Source organism: Bos indicus x Bos taurus, chromosome 9 (assembly GCF_003369695.1).
Source record: "Bos indicus x Bos taurus breed Angus x Brahman F1 hybrid chromosome 9, Bos_hybrid_MaternalHap_v2.0, whole genome shotgun sequence".
In the NCBI taxonomy this organism is placed as follows: domain Eukaryota; kingdom Metazoa; phylum Chordata; class Mammalia; order Artiodactyla; family Bovidae; genus Bos; species Bos indicus x Bos taurus.
This window is the reverse complement of record NC_040084.1, coordinates 85,647,192-85,664,088: the sequence shown is the minus strand read 5'-3', so window position 1 is coordinate 85,664,088 and position 16,897 is coordinate 85,647,192. Positions and strand designations below refer to the sequence as shown.

General features: G+C 44.1%; 1 protein-coding gene across 3 annotated transcripts in view; it reads right to left on the bottom strand.

Moving 5' to 3' along the window:
- SASH1 (SAM and SH3 domain containing 1) overlaps positions 1-16,897 on the bottom strand; it is a 259,539-nt gene that overhangs the window by 176,860 nt on the left and 65,782 nt on the right. Inside the window, exon 1 of one of the 3 annotated variants that reach the window (XM_027551789.1) lies at positions 12,357-13,148. The exons of 1 other annotated variant lie outside the window; for it this stretch is intronic. In XM_027551789.1, the coding sequence (XP_027407590.1) occupies positions 12,357-12,485 (129 nt within the window). In that variant the 5' untranslated portion in view covers positions 12,486-13,148. Of the gene's footprint in view, positions 1-12,356; positions 13,149-16,897 lie in introns of those variants that run through there. One more of the 3 variants, XM_027551787.1, reaches the window with a different exon arrangement.

The window sequence follows — 16,897 nt, the reverse complement described above, 5'->3', positions numbered from 1 at the left end:
ACATGAAGTTTAATACTTTGAAATAATTTATGCATTTGTTTTTACATTTTGTATTCTAAAAAGGACATTTGGCAAACATTAAAAACATTAAATCATCAAAAAAAAAAGTTAAATTAAAACAAATTAAATCAATAGTTAATATCAATCCTAAATTGAACATGTGGTATCAGACCACCCCTCCACTTAAAGATGAGCGTGAAGAGAAATTCACACTCCAACTAAACATTTACCTATTAACAGCTAATAATAAATAACATTTATGATCTGCTTCCCATATGCCATGCACAGTTCTAGGGACTGAATTAATCTGACCAGACCCAATGATGTAAGTGGCTATCGTCCTCATTTTACTGATGAGGAAACCTAGGCACAGAACAGTTAAGGAGCTTGCTTAGGTCACGAAATGCTGAAGCCAAGCTCTAAAGCCACTCTGAACTGCTTCCTTTGCTCTTTATTCCCCTACAAAACAAACTTTCAGTTTTCTAAGAGGTGTTCAAACAATTTTTTCTTGTTTCTAAATGTGCTTATCCTGTTCCTCTTCTCTTGATAAAACAAACAAAAAAATCTAATTATATTGTACTATGACTTCATCGTTTAGTAGCTTCAAACTCACAGCAAAATTCAAGGAAACATAGATTTTCAATATGTCTCCTGCCCCCAAACATGCATAGCCTCCCTCATTATCAGGAGCCCCTACAATTACGTTGTGACTTAAAAGAAATAGATAGTTGGTCTTCTTCCCAGTCCTGGCACAGGGCTCCTAACTCTTGAATTTGGAATGATAGGAGCATCTTGTGTCATTCATTAGGGGTCCCTTCAGAGGCATCTGAATTTTTGTTAATGAGGTGACTTAGGCTGGGGCTCCTAGAGAGTCTCGGAATGGAGCTGGCCACCAAGAAGACCAAGTGATTAGAAATTAGGAACTTGCAGTCTTATCTCATTCTCGGTATCCTGGAAGGGAAGCGGGGCTAGAGATTGAGTGCAGTAACCAAAGGCCAATCCTGCCTATATAATGAAGCCTCCATAAAAACCTAAAAGGACAGAGTTCAGAGAGCTGCTGGACTGGTGACTACATGGAAATTCAAGGAGAGAGGTGCCCGAGGTGCCCGAAAGAACATGGAAGTGAAACAGGAGAGAAGGGAGCAGGGCACAATCTTTGAAAGAATGACACAGCCGGAGGACACAACATCAACTGATTAGAATCAAAAGGGTCCAAGATGGCAGACAAGTCAACTTCAGCTAGACCTTGGTCCTCAGTATACGCTCACTGTAACACATCAGCAATTGCCAGGACAGTTCCAAGGCCGATCAGCAAAGCCAAAAAGTGGGCAGTGGCTCAATTTCTGGAAATCTCCGTGCTTTCCCCAAAAAAGGTTGGAATAATCCTTCCACTCATTTGCTTGCTAAGTCGCTTCAATCATGTCCGACTCTGTGCGACACCATAGACAGCAACCCACCAGGCTCCCCCATCCCTGGGATTCTCCAGGCAATAACACTGGAGTGGGATGCCATTTCCTTCTCCATCCACTCATTTACCCAGCCCATAAAAATTAACCATGCCACAATTTGGGGCCCACTCACCCTCTGCAATGGCCCACACTCTGTGGACTATGTTTCTCTCTGAATAAATCCACTTCTTACCAATCACTTTGTTTCTCACTGAATTCCTTCTGTGCAAAGACACAAAGAACATGTGAGTAATTCTAATTAAAAGATTATTGGGTCAAGTCCCAAGCAGGGTTTTGACTGGGTTTGAGTCCCAGCCGCGTGGGTTAGAGTCCCAAACTGGGTTTTGGCTGTGTTCAAGTCCTGGCCTTGTGGGTCCGAGTCCTGGTACACGGGTCAAGTCCCAGCCTGAGGTCAACGGTTTCAGAAGCTCTACCCTCTCCCCACATACTAACCCTAAGCAAGGTTCTTCCAACTGGCTGTTCCTAAGTTATATCTCTTTATAATCCCATAATCCAGTAAGTAAAAACTGGTTGATTTAGCAAGTAAATTGGGTTTCCCAAGTTCTGAGTGCTGCTCTAGCAAACTAATGGAACCCAGTAGCCAGCCAATCGAAACCACACATAACAATCTGGACTTGCGATTGGCAACTGTAATAGGGGCAGTCTTTGGGACTGAGCTAGTAGATAGTAAGACCTAACACTAGCAGAAAAATGTCAGATTTGAATTAAATTTGTGGGAAACTCAGTGTCCACTGAAAATCTGAGAATTGCTTGGGGTATTGAAATAAATCCATCAGACACATTAGAGTGGTGAGTACATTTGTTACAACCTACGTTGTCACATCATAATCACCCCAAATCCAAAGCATGCAACATGATTCACTCTTGCTGTTGAACATCATTATAAAAATTCTCCATGCTCCACCTCTTCATCCATCCCTTCCCCCAACCCTGGCAACCACTGATCTTTTCAATGTCTCCATAGTCTTGCCTTTTCCAAACTGTCATATAGTCAGAATCAAAAATCTTCTCGGATTGGTTTCTTTCACTTAGTCATAAGCATTTAGGGTTCTTCCACATCTGTTAATGGCTTGATAGCTCATTTGTTTTTATCCCTAGATAATTTCCACCAAGCTTTACTTGTCCATTCACCTACTGAAAGACATTTTGGTTGGTTCCAGGTTTGGGCAATTATGAATAAAGTTGCTATAAATAGATGTATGCAGTTTTTTGTGTGGAGGACCTAAGTTTTCACTTTCTTTGGGCAAACACCAAGGAGTGCAATTGCTGGACTGGATGGTGAGAATAAGACTTAGTTTTGTAAGAAACCACCAAATGGTCTTCCAAAGTGGCTGTACCATTTTTCATTCTCACCAGCAGTGAACAAGAGTTTCAGTTGTTCCTCATCTTCTTCAGCATTTGATGTGGTCAGTGTTCCAGACTCTGGCAATTGTTATAGGTGTGCAGGGGTATCTCACTACTGTTTTGTTTAAAAAAAAATTTTTAACCCTGCATATTTTCAAACAAGGACACTTGTAAAATTGTTAACGTTTTATCTCATGTCTGTGCTCAGTCATGTCCAACTCTTTGCGACCACGTGGACTGTAGCCCACAAGGCTCCTCTATCCGTGAAATTCTTCAGGCAAAAATACTGGAGTGGGCTGCCATTTCCTACTCCAGGAAGTGGATCTTTCTGATCCAGGAATTGAAACTGTGTCTCCTGCATTGCCTGCATTAGCAGGAGATTCTGTACCACGGTGCCACCTGGAAGCCCTCATACTACAAGACTCCATTTTAGCCAAAAGGCCAAGAAGCAGTTATCTTATAACGATAACTTTAAATCCTTTAAAGTTATAAAGAGTCCTTTAAACCCTCTGAAAATGAATGTAAGCCTATAGCAAAGATACTTATTCTTAAACTAGAATATACCTTTCTTCTTAATAACAAATAATATTGAAACACTCAATTTTTAAGAGTGCCCAAAAAAGCATAAAAACATTTTTTACCTCGAGTGTGAAAAAAATGTGTTGGTTGATAAGAAGTCTTAGGCAAAAGTCATCAAGTCCACAAAATTAGGATACATTTTGAAAGTAACCAAGATTAAGGATACACACTAAACTAAAAAAAAAAAGTTTTTCTTCTGCCCTTCAATAATACTTTTAGTTAAGATTACAATTATAGGCATTATTTTTCTTTCACTTTTAATTCCACTTTCAAATCTTCAAACCAGGACAGAAAATGAAGCCATAACAGGCGCAGAGTGATGTGTGGACACACTGGACCTTCCTCATTCACTGCTTGCTGTAAAACCAAACAAGCAGTGGATGAAGCAACAGAACCAACCAAGAACCAAATCTGCATCAAAGACACCAAGGAGAGCTGCCAAGTATCTCTATGGACACACAGAACTAAACTCTATAGAGCAATCATTATAAACGCAAACGTATCCGTGTTTTCACCAATCAGCTTAGAAAGTTGAAAAACAAGAGGAAGTCCCTTCAGAAAAGAAAGAATACGGGTTGCAGAGAGGTTCTGTCTCTAAGATACTCCAATGCCTGAGTCTCCAGCCTCCGTGCCGGATTCTCTATTACAGGACTTGACAAGCAAGAAAAAATACAAGCTAAGTTATCTCCAGGAAGCATCTCAACTCATAAAGAATTAATGCTATCCAGTGAAACATCTTATGAAACAAAAGGGGGGACACTAGGCAGCTGGCTAGGAGCAAAGCTAACGACCGGCAGACCCACACATTCCAGGTGTCCTGACCAAATTAAGTTAATTAGCAAATTAGTATACGTTTATTTGAGAAACAATTCCAAGTCATCATAAAAATACATTTTATCTCAAAATTAGTCTGAAGGTTTACTGCTTATAGTCTTACACTGGTATTAAAAGGTACAGTCAATTCTTAGAGCTTTAGCCTCTACACATCTAAATTCATTATTTTGAAATCAACTTTATTCCTACCCTAAAAAAGAATGTGTGTAAACTATGGATAAATTCATCATATAATAGCGGGATTATGATGGTTAAGTCTGAAGCATCAAGTATTCTTCGACCCAAGTGTTTCAGTGGTAAAGAATCCACTTGCCAATGCAAGAGACTCAGGTTCAAGCTCTGGGTAGGGAAGATCTCCTGGAGAAGGAAATGACAACCAGTTCTTACCTGAAAAATCCCATGGACAGAGGAGCCTGGCGGGCTACAAGTCCATGGGGCCGCAAAGAGTCAGACAGGACTGAGCATATACACGTGACATGCCACACTGAGCATTTCCCTCTCTTTCACTGTCCTTTAGAATTAGCTTTTAAAAGATGGAATTAAAGATCCTTCGGTTATAGCATTGTGTGTGTAGTTATAAATAATAAATCTCCTTTTTAAGGAAACAAATCATTCACTCCCAAGCAAAGACAGGTAAGCAGATATGTGTACACGTAGATGTGTCAAGATAGACAATTTTTCTTTAGAATGAAAAAGTTACAGCACTACAACATCTCTAAAAATCTCTCGCATTAACCCAGCCTACTCTTGAGCGGAAAAGAATTTATCAAAAGTAAGTTACCAGGAGCAATCCTTGACTACTTACAGAGGAAAATATTGAGATGAATAGAAGCCAGATGATAGATAAACTCGTACATTTCACAAACGTTTAACCTCTCATCTTCTCTTGCCTAGACCACTAGTCTTCTTCCAAATTCATCACCAACTCATCACCCACAGAAGTCACATTTCTAGAAAGTGATCATGTCACATGTCAGTTTAAAATTCTGCAATGGCTTCTCATTGGAGTCTACAGAATGATGCCAGCTACCTCAGCTCTCACTACCCAGTACCCACCTCAGTGTGCTGTGCTCTCCCGTCTCTTTTCCCCTCAGCTCTCTCCAGAAGGCCCTTCCTCCCTTCTTTCCTCCTTAGCCCTCACTGGGGAACACCTCTCAAGGGAAACCTACTCACTGCCAGGACCCAAGGTGGAAGGCATCTCTGGGACTGACCTGCCTGCACCAGCACCATGGCTGACCACCCCCCACCCCCGACTCTGTACTCCAGCCTCCTTGGAGCACTCTACACACTGCACCACACAACTAGGTATTTAAGGAAGGAGCGGTGGATGCTGTTTGTCCTTCTGGAAGCCAAGGGTATGTGCAGTTAGTACTTAGCTTAAAAACGTAAGCAGAAAGATTGACAGTCCATTTGCTGTTGTTCAGTCACTAAGTCATGTCCAACTCTTTGAGACCCCATGGACTGCAGCATTGCCAGGCTTCCCTGTCCATCACCAACTCCCAGAGCTTGCTCAGACTCATGTCCATCGAGTTGGTGATGCCATCCAACCATCTCATCCTCTGTCGTCCCCTTCTCCTCCTGCCTTTAATCTTTCCCAGAATCAGGGTCTTTTCTAAATAGTTGGCTCTTTGCATCAGGTGGCCAAAGGATTGGAGCTTCAGCTTCAGCATCAGTCCTTCTAATGAATATTCAGGACTGATTTCCTTTAGGATTGACAGGTTTGATCTCCTTGCAATCCAAGGGACTCTCAAGAGTCTTCTCCAACACCACAGTTCGAAAGCATCAATTCTTTGGCACTCAGCCTTTGTTCGGAGAAAGCAATGGCACCCCACTCCAGTACTCTTGCCTGAAAATCCCATGGATGGAGGAGCCTGGTGGGCTACACAGTCCATGGGGTCGCTAAGAGTCGGACACGACTGAGCGACTTCACTTTCATTTTTCACTCTCATGCATTGGAGAAGGAAATGGCAATCCACTCCAGTGTTCTTGCCTGGAGAATCCCAGGGACGGGGGAGCCTGGTGGGCTGCCGTCTAGTGGGTCACACAGAGTCGGACACGACTGAAGCGACTTAGCAGTAGCAGCAGCTTTTGTTACGGTACAACTCTCACATCCATACACGACTGCTGGAAAAACCATACCTTTGACTATATGGACCTTTGTTGCCAAAGTGCTGTATCTGCTTTTGAAGAGGCTGTCTAGTTTTGTCATCGGTTTTCTTCCAATACTCAATAAGTGTCCCAGTAGAGATGTGAAAGAATGAACTATAAAACTGCAACTGTGAGTTAATTTCCAGGAAGTAACAGGGGATTCAAATCCCAGCTCCCCTGTTCACTATCTGTGTGATTCAGGATGTGCACATTTAACTCCACTGCAAAATGGGGACAACACTGCTCAATGGTCGCAATGAGAAGACCAAGTAAGTACAGGAAGGGCCCTGCCCACCATTGGGATTCAGTCCCTCTCCCAACACAGTGACAGTCTCTGGTCAGAAGCTGGAGTCAAGGATGGTGAAAAGGATGCAGAACAAGCCAGGTGGAAGGGGGAAAATGTTTCAAGGTAGAGAGCGGCAAAGAAAGCATGAAAGCAAGATGCTGGAAGACTAGGAATATGCACTGTGACTTTAGTGCCAGGGCCTCTTTTTTTAAAAAAATGATCATTTTATTTGTTTATTTGGCTCTGCTGGGTCTTAGTTGCTACACCCAAACTCTCAGTTGTGACATGTGGGAATCTAGTTTTCTGAATAGGGATCCAGGGATGGAACCTGGGTCCCCTGCATTGGGAGTCCAGAGTCTTAGCCACTGGACCACTAGGGAAGGCCCCAGGGGTCTTTTCTGATAGCAAATCAAGGGCCCCAGCCAGAATTATAAGGCTTAACTCTGTCTTTGGCAGATAATTGAAAATTGAGAGGTCTGAGCTCTGGCCCCTACTCTGCTGCCCGAAGCCCTCCCATTCCTATCTAAATGAAGGAGTTGAGGGCTCCTGTCCAGGGTCTCTTTAGTCAGTGCCTCCTGATACATCACCCTGCAATTTCTCTACTTATGAAAAAGCCATAGGCTTTCCGCTGCCTAACAGGAACATAAAATCAAGATGAAGTCAGAATACTTGACACTAGGGCTGACGCTCAGATTCCAAGACCTAAAATTAAGTCATTAGCTAAAGGGCTTAGGGTAAGACACCACCCAACAATATGTAAATTACACACTGTTCAGTACAAAGGAGTTTGCATTTTAAAAGCCCCCTAGGGATCTCACAGGCCTCTTCCCTCCCCCACACTTAAATACAGAGTGAAGGAGAATCTTTTAAAGAAAGAGGACTTTAGTAATCAGCAAGATACAATAAACCTAGCAGACAACCTAAAGAGTTTATTTATTATGTTTATTAACTTAAATAAACCTACTACACTTTTCTGTAGCCTGCATAGGAACTAGAAGAGGGGAAGGTCATCTGTGTAGAGTTTGTCTACACAATGGATATTTTCTAAGCATTGCTAGGAAATGGGTGTAAATTGTAGCAACACAGCAGGGAAATGTAAGGTCTGGGGGAGGTGCATCTTGCAGGATCTAGCAAACAATAGTTACTTACTAACTCCCTTCCTCTCCCTTCCCAGCAAAGGAGTCTTGAATGCCTGCTTCTTCCAACTGGAGGAAAACTTTATGAACCATCACAATTTACCAAATGGATACTTGGGGCTGAAAATATGATCCACCTCTTCTAATAACCTCAACAATTCCTACTCTTAAAAAAAAAAAAAAAATCTAGGCTCCCCCACCCCAAAAAAGAAAATGGAATGTTTTGTCTGTAACCAGGGGGACAGAGGATGAGATGGTTAGATGGAGTCGTCAACGCAAGGGTCCTGAGTCTGAGCAACCCCGGGAGGTAGTGAAGGACACGGAAACCTGGCGTGCGGCAGTCCGTGGGGTCTCAAAGCGTCGGACATTACTGAGCAACTGAATAACAAGAAGGGAGTAAAAATAAAAGTAAACCCCCGGAGGATTCTAACTGGTTCTGTACATCTCAACAGAAGTCTAAGAATGTCATCCTGAAAGGTGTCAGGTTTTGCAAACCCAAGCAGACCATACGTTGCCGAGTTAGAGAACAGAACAGAGTATCTGACTAGAAGACCACGGTTTAATTGCTCAGGGTTTACAAATATTTTCCAATTTGCCGATACGCTTTCAGTGGAAGTGCCAGGATTTGAGTTTGCACACTGGAACTGTCCAAGTGGTAGATTCAGCATAAAGAAAATTTATTCTTCATAAAGGCACCCCATTATAAGCCAGGGCATGAGTGTACAGAACTATATTTTGAAGTGGCTCCTGCATTTCAGAGTACAAGCTTTTTTCCTTTTTCACTCAACAAAATCATGTTCTCAGCAGCCAGTCAGTAAGTCCCAAGCCCTGGAGGTAGAAAATTGAGTAAAATACGGACCATGCCCTCTAGGCCTGCACAATCCATAGTAAGTAGGGGTTCCCTATTATATATTCACTTGTTAGCATTTTATTCATGCCAGTACTCTCATTTTCATGCCATAAATTATACTGTTACTTCTCTAAATAAGCGTTTTGTTAACAACTATCTAAAAGCAACTAGTTGGTGCTGAACTGTGCAGGACTGAATTAATTTGAATGCAAAATGTGCCCTAATGAACTCAAACAACCACCCTGTATTTACTGAGATCAATGCCTCTAGGGTAGCACCCTCCCCGGGGTCAGAACCAACAAAATCTACCGGGGGTCGGGGTGGGGGGGGGGGTCGGGGTTTGGGGCTGGGGGGTCCGGGCTGGGGGGTGGGGAGGAGGGGAACGGGAGACAGATGGTGAGTGTTCCTTGTTATACTGCCCCTTCGGGAAAGGGGAGCTGTGCTCATTCAATTAAAAAACCTAATAGGCTTTGAAGTTCATATTTTTACACTGAGAAGAATCTAAAAAATAAAAGTAGCAACTGTGCCTGAAATCTGCTAAGTATGATGCTTGGATGTATAATTCCCCTTCTACCTCTTACTCCCCTCCAAAGTTCTCTAATAAAAAAGTTTAAGTCCCTCAGTCCTGTCTGACTTTGAGATTCTCCAGGCCAGAATACTGCAGGGAGTAGCCTTTCCTTTCTCCAGGAGATCTTCTCAACCCAGGGATCGAACCCAGGTCTCCCACATTGCAGGTGGATTCTTCACCAGCTGAGCCACAAGGGAAGCCCACGAATACTGGAGTGGGTAGCCTATCCCTTCTCCAGGGAATCTTCCCGACCCAGGAATCGAACACAGGGATGCAGGGATCTCCTGCACTGCAGGCAGATTCTTTACCACCTGAGCTATCAGGTAAAAGAATCTTCCAAATTTGTTGCTATTGTTTAGTCGCTAAGTCGTGTCCAACTCTATAGCGACCCCAAGGACTGTAGCCTGCCAGGCCCCTCTGTCCATGGTATTTCCCAGGCAATAATACTCGAATGAGTTTCCATTTCCTTCTCCAGGGGATCTTCCGGACCCAGGGATAGAACTTGAGTCTCCTGCATTGGCAGGCGGATTCTTTACCACAGGTCCACAAACTTCCAAATCACCTTTGCCTACAATACCAGATGTAATCACATTTCTACTAAGTTGATCTGGGACAGTTAACTATGGAGCATCATGGCAACATGCTCCTGACTGGTGCAAGTCAGAAACCTGGGGTCCAGCTTGACATTGCCTCTAACAAGGTATTCAATGCCCAAGTCACTTCGTCCATCTAGGCTGAGAGATGATTGTAAAATCCCGTATTTTAAATACAAAATGAAGAAAATGGTGTCTTTTATCTCTGTAAGAACAGACAAAGTCTGACGTCAGTTTTGTGTCATGATATATTTTTCCAAAGATAGTTTCTTACAAACACTTGGATGATAGCATCCTCAACACAGGATAAAGATCCTTTTCCCCTAGTGACTTCTCATAGGCCCGTACAGAGGAGAGGTAAGCTGTGTCCTCTGCGTCTGCCTTTTGCCTAAGGAACAATCTTGATGCCCAAGATTTACAGGAAAAGAAGATCTTATAAAAGATGGGAAAGCAGGAGTGAACACTACCTGTTTAGGACAACTGTAACCGTCTTTCAGCCTCACATAGAACTAAATATTAGCTCTGTAAGAAGCACATATTTTCTTTTCTCCTGCATCGGCCTTTTGAATAACAGGTTTGGGCTTTTTGAGCCCCACCCCGTCTTCTAACTCAGCCAAAGAACACTCTGCTACGACTGACCCAACAGTGCTGGAATCTGCCAGGGAAGGGAGAGTCACTCTTCAGAAAGTGCTCCATGCCACCCCCACCCCCAAACGACCCTGAGCGCACACTTCAATATAAGTGAGCCCCTCCAAGCCTTCCCTCCCCAGCCCACACCCTACTAAGAGATGCAAACCAATTTTCTCAGTGACTGAAAATTTAGAGTGGGACCTAAGCAAGAAATAGCAAGATAAGCTTCTGCTGGATGAACTTAAAATACAGTCTATCACCACAACTTTTATATATGTTCATTGAGTCTTCTGGAATTTCACTGACGGCCCGTATTCATCGGTAATGTTCAGAAAATGCAAATAGCATAACTTGAAGTGTTTCTCAATATATATTTTTAAAATATTGGAGCGCCCTTGTGAGACGGCCCACACTCTGTCTCTGGAGTGTGTATTTCCCTGAACAAATCTGCTTTCAAAAAATAAGTAAAATAAAATATCAGAGAGTGAGAAGAGCAGGTAGAAATCTTTGACCAACCTTCCCTGGCTCTCGGCATAGGAATAATCATTAATACCAAAGGACACCTAAAGATGGAATAACTGGGACTTTTAGGATCTCTGGAAAGATGAGCCACAAGATTATTTGCAAGAAAAAAAAATAGACAGCCATTACTTATTGTTGTTCAATTGCTCAGTGTATCCAACTCTTTGCGACCCCAGGGACTGCAGCATGCCAGGCTTCCGTGTTCTTCACTATTTCCCTGAGTTTGCTCACTTACCTCTGCCGCCCTCTTCTATTAATACTAGTATGCTGAGCACTAGCTATATATCAACTTAGCTAAATCTCAGAAAATCCAAGAAGCAGATCTTCTTTGCTTCACTTTTCAGGTGATGAAATAGAACATCAGTGCAGCTGGGTACCTTGGCCATGCAGTCAGTCAATAGGAGGGCTGGGATCTGAATCCAGGCTCACTCACTACAAAGCCCAAGAGCTGAATCACTGCGGTAAAAATGGTTTCATCATTCCCAAAGAGCTTCTTTCAACAAACTACACCTCCTTCTATTAAAAAAAAAAAAAAAACTCCAAGTAAATACAGAGCCTCTTCCAATTGGCTTCCACAACAGCCAATTCCAAATCTTTACATTAAAGTTGACTTTTTATATGTGGAGTAAGATGCCAGGCTTACTTTATGTGTGGAGTAAGGTGCCTGACCTACCACACATCTTATTCCAGTCTACCTGCCTCTCCACAGCTCCATCGAAGCAAATCTACTAATTCCTCAAGGCACTGAACCCTGAACAAGTTAAAGCTTCATCTTCCATGCCTAAAAACTATTTTTCAGAAATTATGCCAAATCCAGGGGCGGGTTTAGTTACTGGACATTTCAAAATACATGACAATACAGATTTAGCAAAATAAGCCCTATTGTTTTTAGCCCCAAACACATAACAAATATCCTGTAATTCTACAAATTGAAAACTGCAGAGTATGTTAGTTAACTTGTTGTGGTTCTGAGCAAGGAGGTAATTGTTTTCCTCTCCTGCTCAGACAACAAATAAACATCAGTAAAATCAGCCTCTTCCCAAATCCACAGCAGCCAAACACGGTTTATTTACATCCAGTCTTTTGAAAGACTCTTCCTCTGTCTTTTTCCACACCAACTTCTCAGCAGGTGTCCCAGATTACACTGTGCAACACCACACCCGATTGTTTAAAACATCTATCTTTGATCTGATCTGTGGCTGGTTATTTTTTAATTAGGTTTTTGAAATCCTAAACCTTGTGAATTTAACCCCTTAAGAACTAGAGCCGGAGAAGGACGACCCCCAAGGGGTGGGCTGGCCGAGTCAGCGAGCGCGCAGGAACGCGAGGTCCCCCAGAGGCTGCCCTGCTCCGGGGAGACCCACGACCCGCCCTCCCCGCGCCTCCAGGTAACTCACCAGGATGCCCATCACGTCGGTCCAGAGCCGGGAGAACGCCTCGGACATGCCCGCGCCCACCTCGGGCTCCGAAGCGGGCTCGGGCTCCGGCTCGGGCGCCGCGCCGGCGGCTCCCGCGTCTTGCTCCATGGCCGGGTCCCCGGGGCACCCTGGCCCCGCAGCCGCGCGCGCCCGGCCCCGGGAGCCGGTCCCCGCCCGCCGCGTCACCACCGAGCCGCGCCCCCGCGCCGCATCCCCCGCGGCCCGGGGCTCAGACCCGGCGGGGGCCCCCCGGGGCAGGCGGCCGCTCCTCGGCTCTAGGTGGCTGCGGGCCGCGCGACTGACAAGTCCGGAAACTTTCCCAGCCCCGGCTCGGCTCGGCGGCGGGGCAGCAGGAGGCAAAGTTCGCACCACTGAGTTTACCCGCGGGGAACTCTGGCGGCCCCAGCAGCGATGCACGCCGCTGCAAAGGCGTCTCTTCCTGCGGCCGGGACCGACTAACTGGGCACGCGACTCAGTGCTTCCAGAACGTCTGGGCACGGCCCCGCCGGGTGACCGAGCTGCCTCGGGAACTTGGAGGGAACTCCCCGGCCCCCTCTCTTCAAAATGAGCTCTTCCAGCTCCACATGACTCTCTCCCCTCGACGCTAAAGAAAGCGTTTAGCAACAAAAGGTGCTCTGATGTCAGGCTCTTTGCATGGAAATGAGCCACAGACAGGAGAACAAATCGCCTGTTGAAAGAGCGGCCGCTTGCAGCCTCCCGCCTGCACAAGTTTCCAATCACGCCATTCACCGACACAGTCTTGGTCCCAGAAACTCGAGAAAGTTAATCTTTAAGTGAGTCCTACCCAAGAGTTCCCAAGCAGTGAGTCTCACAACGCACACCTCGCCCCTCCCGAAGTCAAGCGACCTCAGGAATTACAACTCTCTGCCTCTGGCAGCCGAGACTTGGAAAAACAAGTGTGAAAGCTTGGGCACGAGCCATTGTTTGGCTCGTGTTTATGATATTTATTACGAGTGGGGACATTTTGGTTCCCGGATTGCCGGCAATGCCCTGCATCGCTAGGGGTTTCAGCGCTTTAGGGGAAATGCGCCTTGGGTTTTAATGGTTTTAATGGTTTCTTTAATGTAAGGACCGGCGTGGGGTGGGCGAGAGGGGAGGCGGATTTTCAAAAGGAAGTGCTATGGTTGTAACCAGTAAGCCAGCACACTTGGGGCCCCGTGTATGTTTTTCTAAGGACAAAATCCATGACGGATTTATTTTATGAGGGAAATAGCCCTATAGAGGTGTTTCTCCTTTTGTGATTGTTTCCTTAAAAACCACTCAACTTTCCCTGGGAGATGATGATCCACACTGGATTGGGTGATTGATCACTTTGTGAAGCAGTTCAGCAACCAGAAGGAACCGCCTCTCTGTTAAAGGACTGCTCTGTTAAAGGAGTGCTTCAAAAACCCAAGTGAGATGCCCCTCGGAGAGAGTCCTCCCTGGGGCACCTCCCTGGTGTTTTTGCTTTTTTTTTCCTTCTGGGTCCACATAAAAGAAGAGGCAAAAGAGCAAGTCCTTGAAATCCCTTCCCTCGAGCATTAATTACCAAAATCCAATAAATGAAGAGCCCTTAGAGGAAAGTTCAAAATTGGAAGAGGAAAAAAAAAAAAAAAAAACTTTTCCAAAGGTAATTAAATTTATAAGCATAATCCCCAATGACAATATTTTTGAAAGGAAAGAAAAGGAATGAGAAAGCTCTCCCTTGATAGTCAGAAGGCATTGTGCTGAAATGGAGTGCTGGGCGCAGAGTCAGTATGACCAAGCCTCTTGCTTTCCTGGGTTGATGCTGGTGCCAGGTGTGTGTTCTAAAGTTCTGCGAATCCAAATAAATTCATTAAAGCAGTGCTGGGCTTTTTAAAATTATCATCATCATCACCTCTATAAAGACATGAAAATAAGTAAATGATGAAAAAAGGTAAATAACCATTGAATTGATTTTATGTATATTTAAGAATTTCAATGTGAGAGTTGGACTGTGAAGAAGGCTGAGCGCCGAAGAATTGATGCTTTTGAACTGTGGTATTGGAGAAGACTCTTGAGAGTCCCTTGGACTGCAAGGAGATCCAACCAGTCCATTCTGAAGGAGATCAGCCCTGGGATTTCTTTGGAAGGAATGATGCTAAAGCTGAAACTCCAGTACTTTGGGCACCTCATGCGAAGAGTTGACTCATTGGAAAAGACTCTGATGCTGGGAGGGATTGGGGGCAGGAGGAGAAGGGGACGACAGAGGATGAGATGGCTGGATGGCATCACTGACTCGATGGACGTGAGTCTGAGTGAACTCCGGGAGTTGGTGATGGACAGGGAAGCCTGGCGTGCTGCAACTCATGGGGTCGCAAAGAGTCGGACACGACTGAGCGACTCATCTGATCTGATCTGAGCCATGTGTTACCTTACTCAGTGGGCTTCCCTGGTGGCTTCCCTGGTTAAGAATCTACCTGCCTATGCAGGATCCGAGACTGGGGTTCGATCCCTGGGTTGGGAAGATCCCCTGGTGTAGGAAATGGCTACCCACTCCAGTATCCTTGCCTGGGAAATTCCATAAACAGAGGAGCCTGGTGGGCTACAGTCCATGTGGTCACAGAGTCCGACATGACTTAGCGACTAAACAACAACAACATCCTACTTAATCCAAGAAAATACAAAGGACAGTGCTGCTTCTACTGGGGCTGCATAAACACATTATGGCAAGGGAATGAGCATGAAGCCAAACAAGAAGGATGGTGGGAGCATGAGTCTCCAGTGCCAAGCATGAGTCTTTCTTCCTGACTCATCAGAGGACCTGAGGGCAAAGCAATGAACTTTTCTGCATTTCTATTTCCCCATCCTAGATGAAGCAAGGCCACACTAATTGCCACCTACCTCTTCAGAGGTGATATTACATTTCAGGATCATCTAAAGATAGGTATTATTTAGCAACAGCAGAAACATATCTCAATACAATTAAATCTTAGCCATCATTTTGGCAATCAGAGAATCAAGCTACCCTAGATATTTGAGGTCCTTTTCCTGGTGCTCCCTAATAAATGGATAGGGAAATAAATAACACATTTGAGGAGGAATGTTGGTACCTGTAATTTTGCTGTCTTTACATAAATATGAAATTCTGAGCAGTCATTTTTATTCTTATAGAACACAATTTTTTTTGACATTTGAAAAATGAAGCTGAATTTTTTCACGGATCAACTTCATGAAGCTTCTACTCAAAATGATTCTTATTACTTCTCCCAAATTGAGCCTTTTCTCCACGGCCAATTCTTCCAAAATAATTCCTTCAAGGGCTTTTTAACAAAATATAAAGAATAATCAGCAACATCATGATCATGATCATATTATTTCAGAGTCCCCTAGGGTACCATTCACAAAGAGCTTTTTATAATAGAATTATACCCCCCATGAGGGTGGAAAAGGGCCTTTAAGATGACCTGGATCAAATCCCTCATATTGAAGATGAAGAAATAGTCTCTGGAGAATTTGAATGATCACTCCAAGTAAACAAATGGAGCAGACTCAAAATCAGATGACTTCAGTACTTTTAAAAATTCTTTCATCTACGCTGTAATGTATTTGATTCCCACAAAGCTCTGTAAGGTGGGCAAGTGTAGATTCGCCATTAAAGATGTGATATGGAAAGTATCCACTGACTCGATGGACATGAGTTTGAGCAGGTTCCGGGAGTTGTTGGTGGACAGGGAAGCCTGGTGTGCTGCAGTCCATGGGGTCGCAAAGAGTTGGACACAACGGAGTGACTGAACTGAACACATAGGAATCCTTTTGTCTTTCCATCAAGGCTCTCCCTCATCCAACTCACTGGAATTGTTACAACACTGGTAAGTGAATTCCAAGGACAGAAAGGGACCTAGAACAAGATTTTTTAGACATCTAGTAGAGACCCAAAAATGGACTGAAATCAGTTCTCTGTGTTCTGATAAATGTTTATTGCAATGAACTATTAGAATGCATAATGAAAGTAAATACTGGAAACACACCTATCCCAATAAGTGTTATTTCTTGGAAAATTAGCCTCAGTCGTTGTTTAGTCGCTAAGTCGTGTCTGACTCTTTTGCATCCCTATGGACTGTAGCTCGCCAGGTATCTCTGTCCATGGGATTTTCCAGGCAAGAACATTGCCATTTCCTTCTCCAGGTGAACTTCCCAAGCCAGGGATCAAAGCTGAGTCTCCTGCATTGTCAGACAGATTCTTTACCACTGAGCCACTTGGGAAGCCCAAATCTCAGTCATACAGCTGCACAATGCATGGAGCACAGAAGTCCATACATACACACAGACACATATAAATGCACATACTGGACTGCTTTGTGAAAAAGTGGTTCTGACTATATGGCAGGATTACAGATTTAAAAGCCAGTCAGTAGTCCAGAAATTACAAGGTGTTGCCTGCAGCCTATTTAGGACATCTTTTTTTTTTTTTTCCATGATTTTGATTTGGATCCTCAACTAGCAACTTTTAAAAAATGTATTTATTTTTATTTATTGGCTGTGCTGGGTCTCCACTG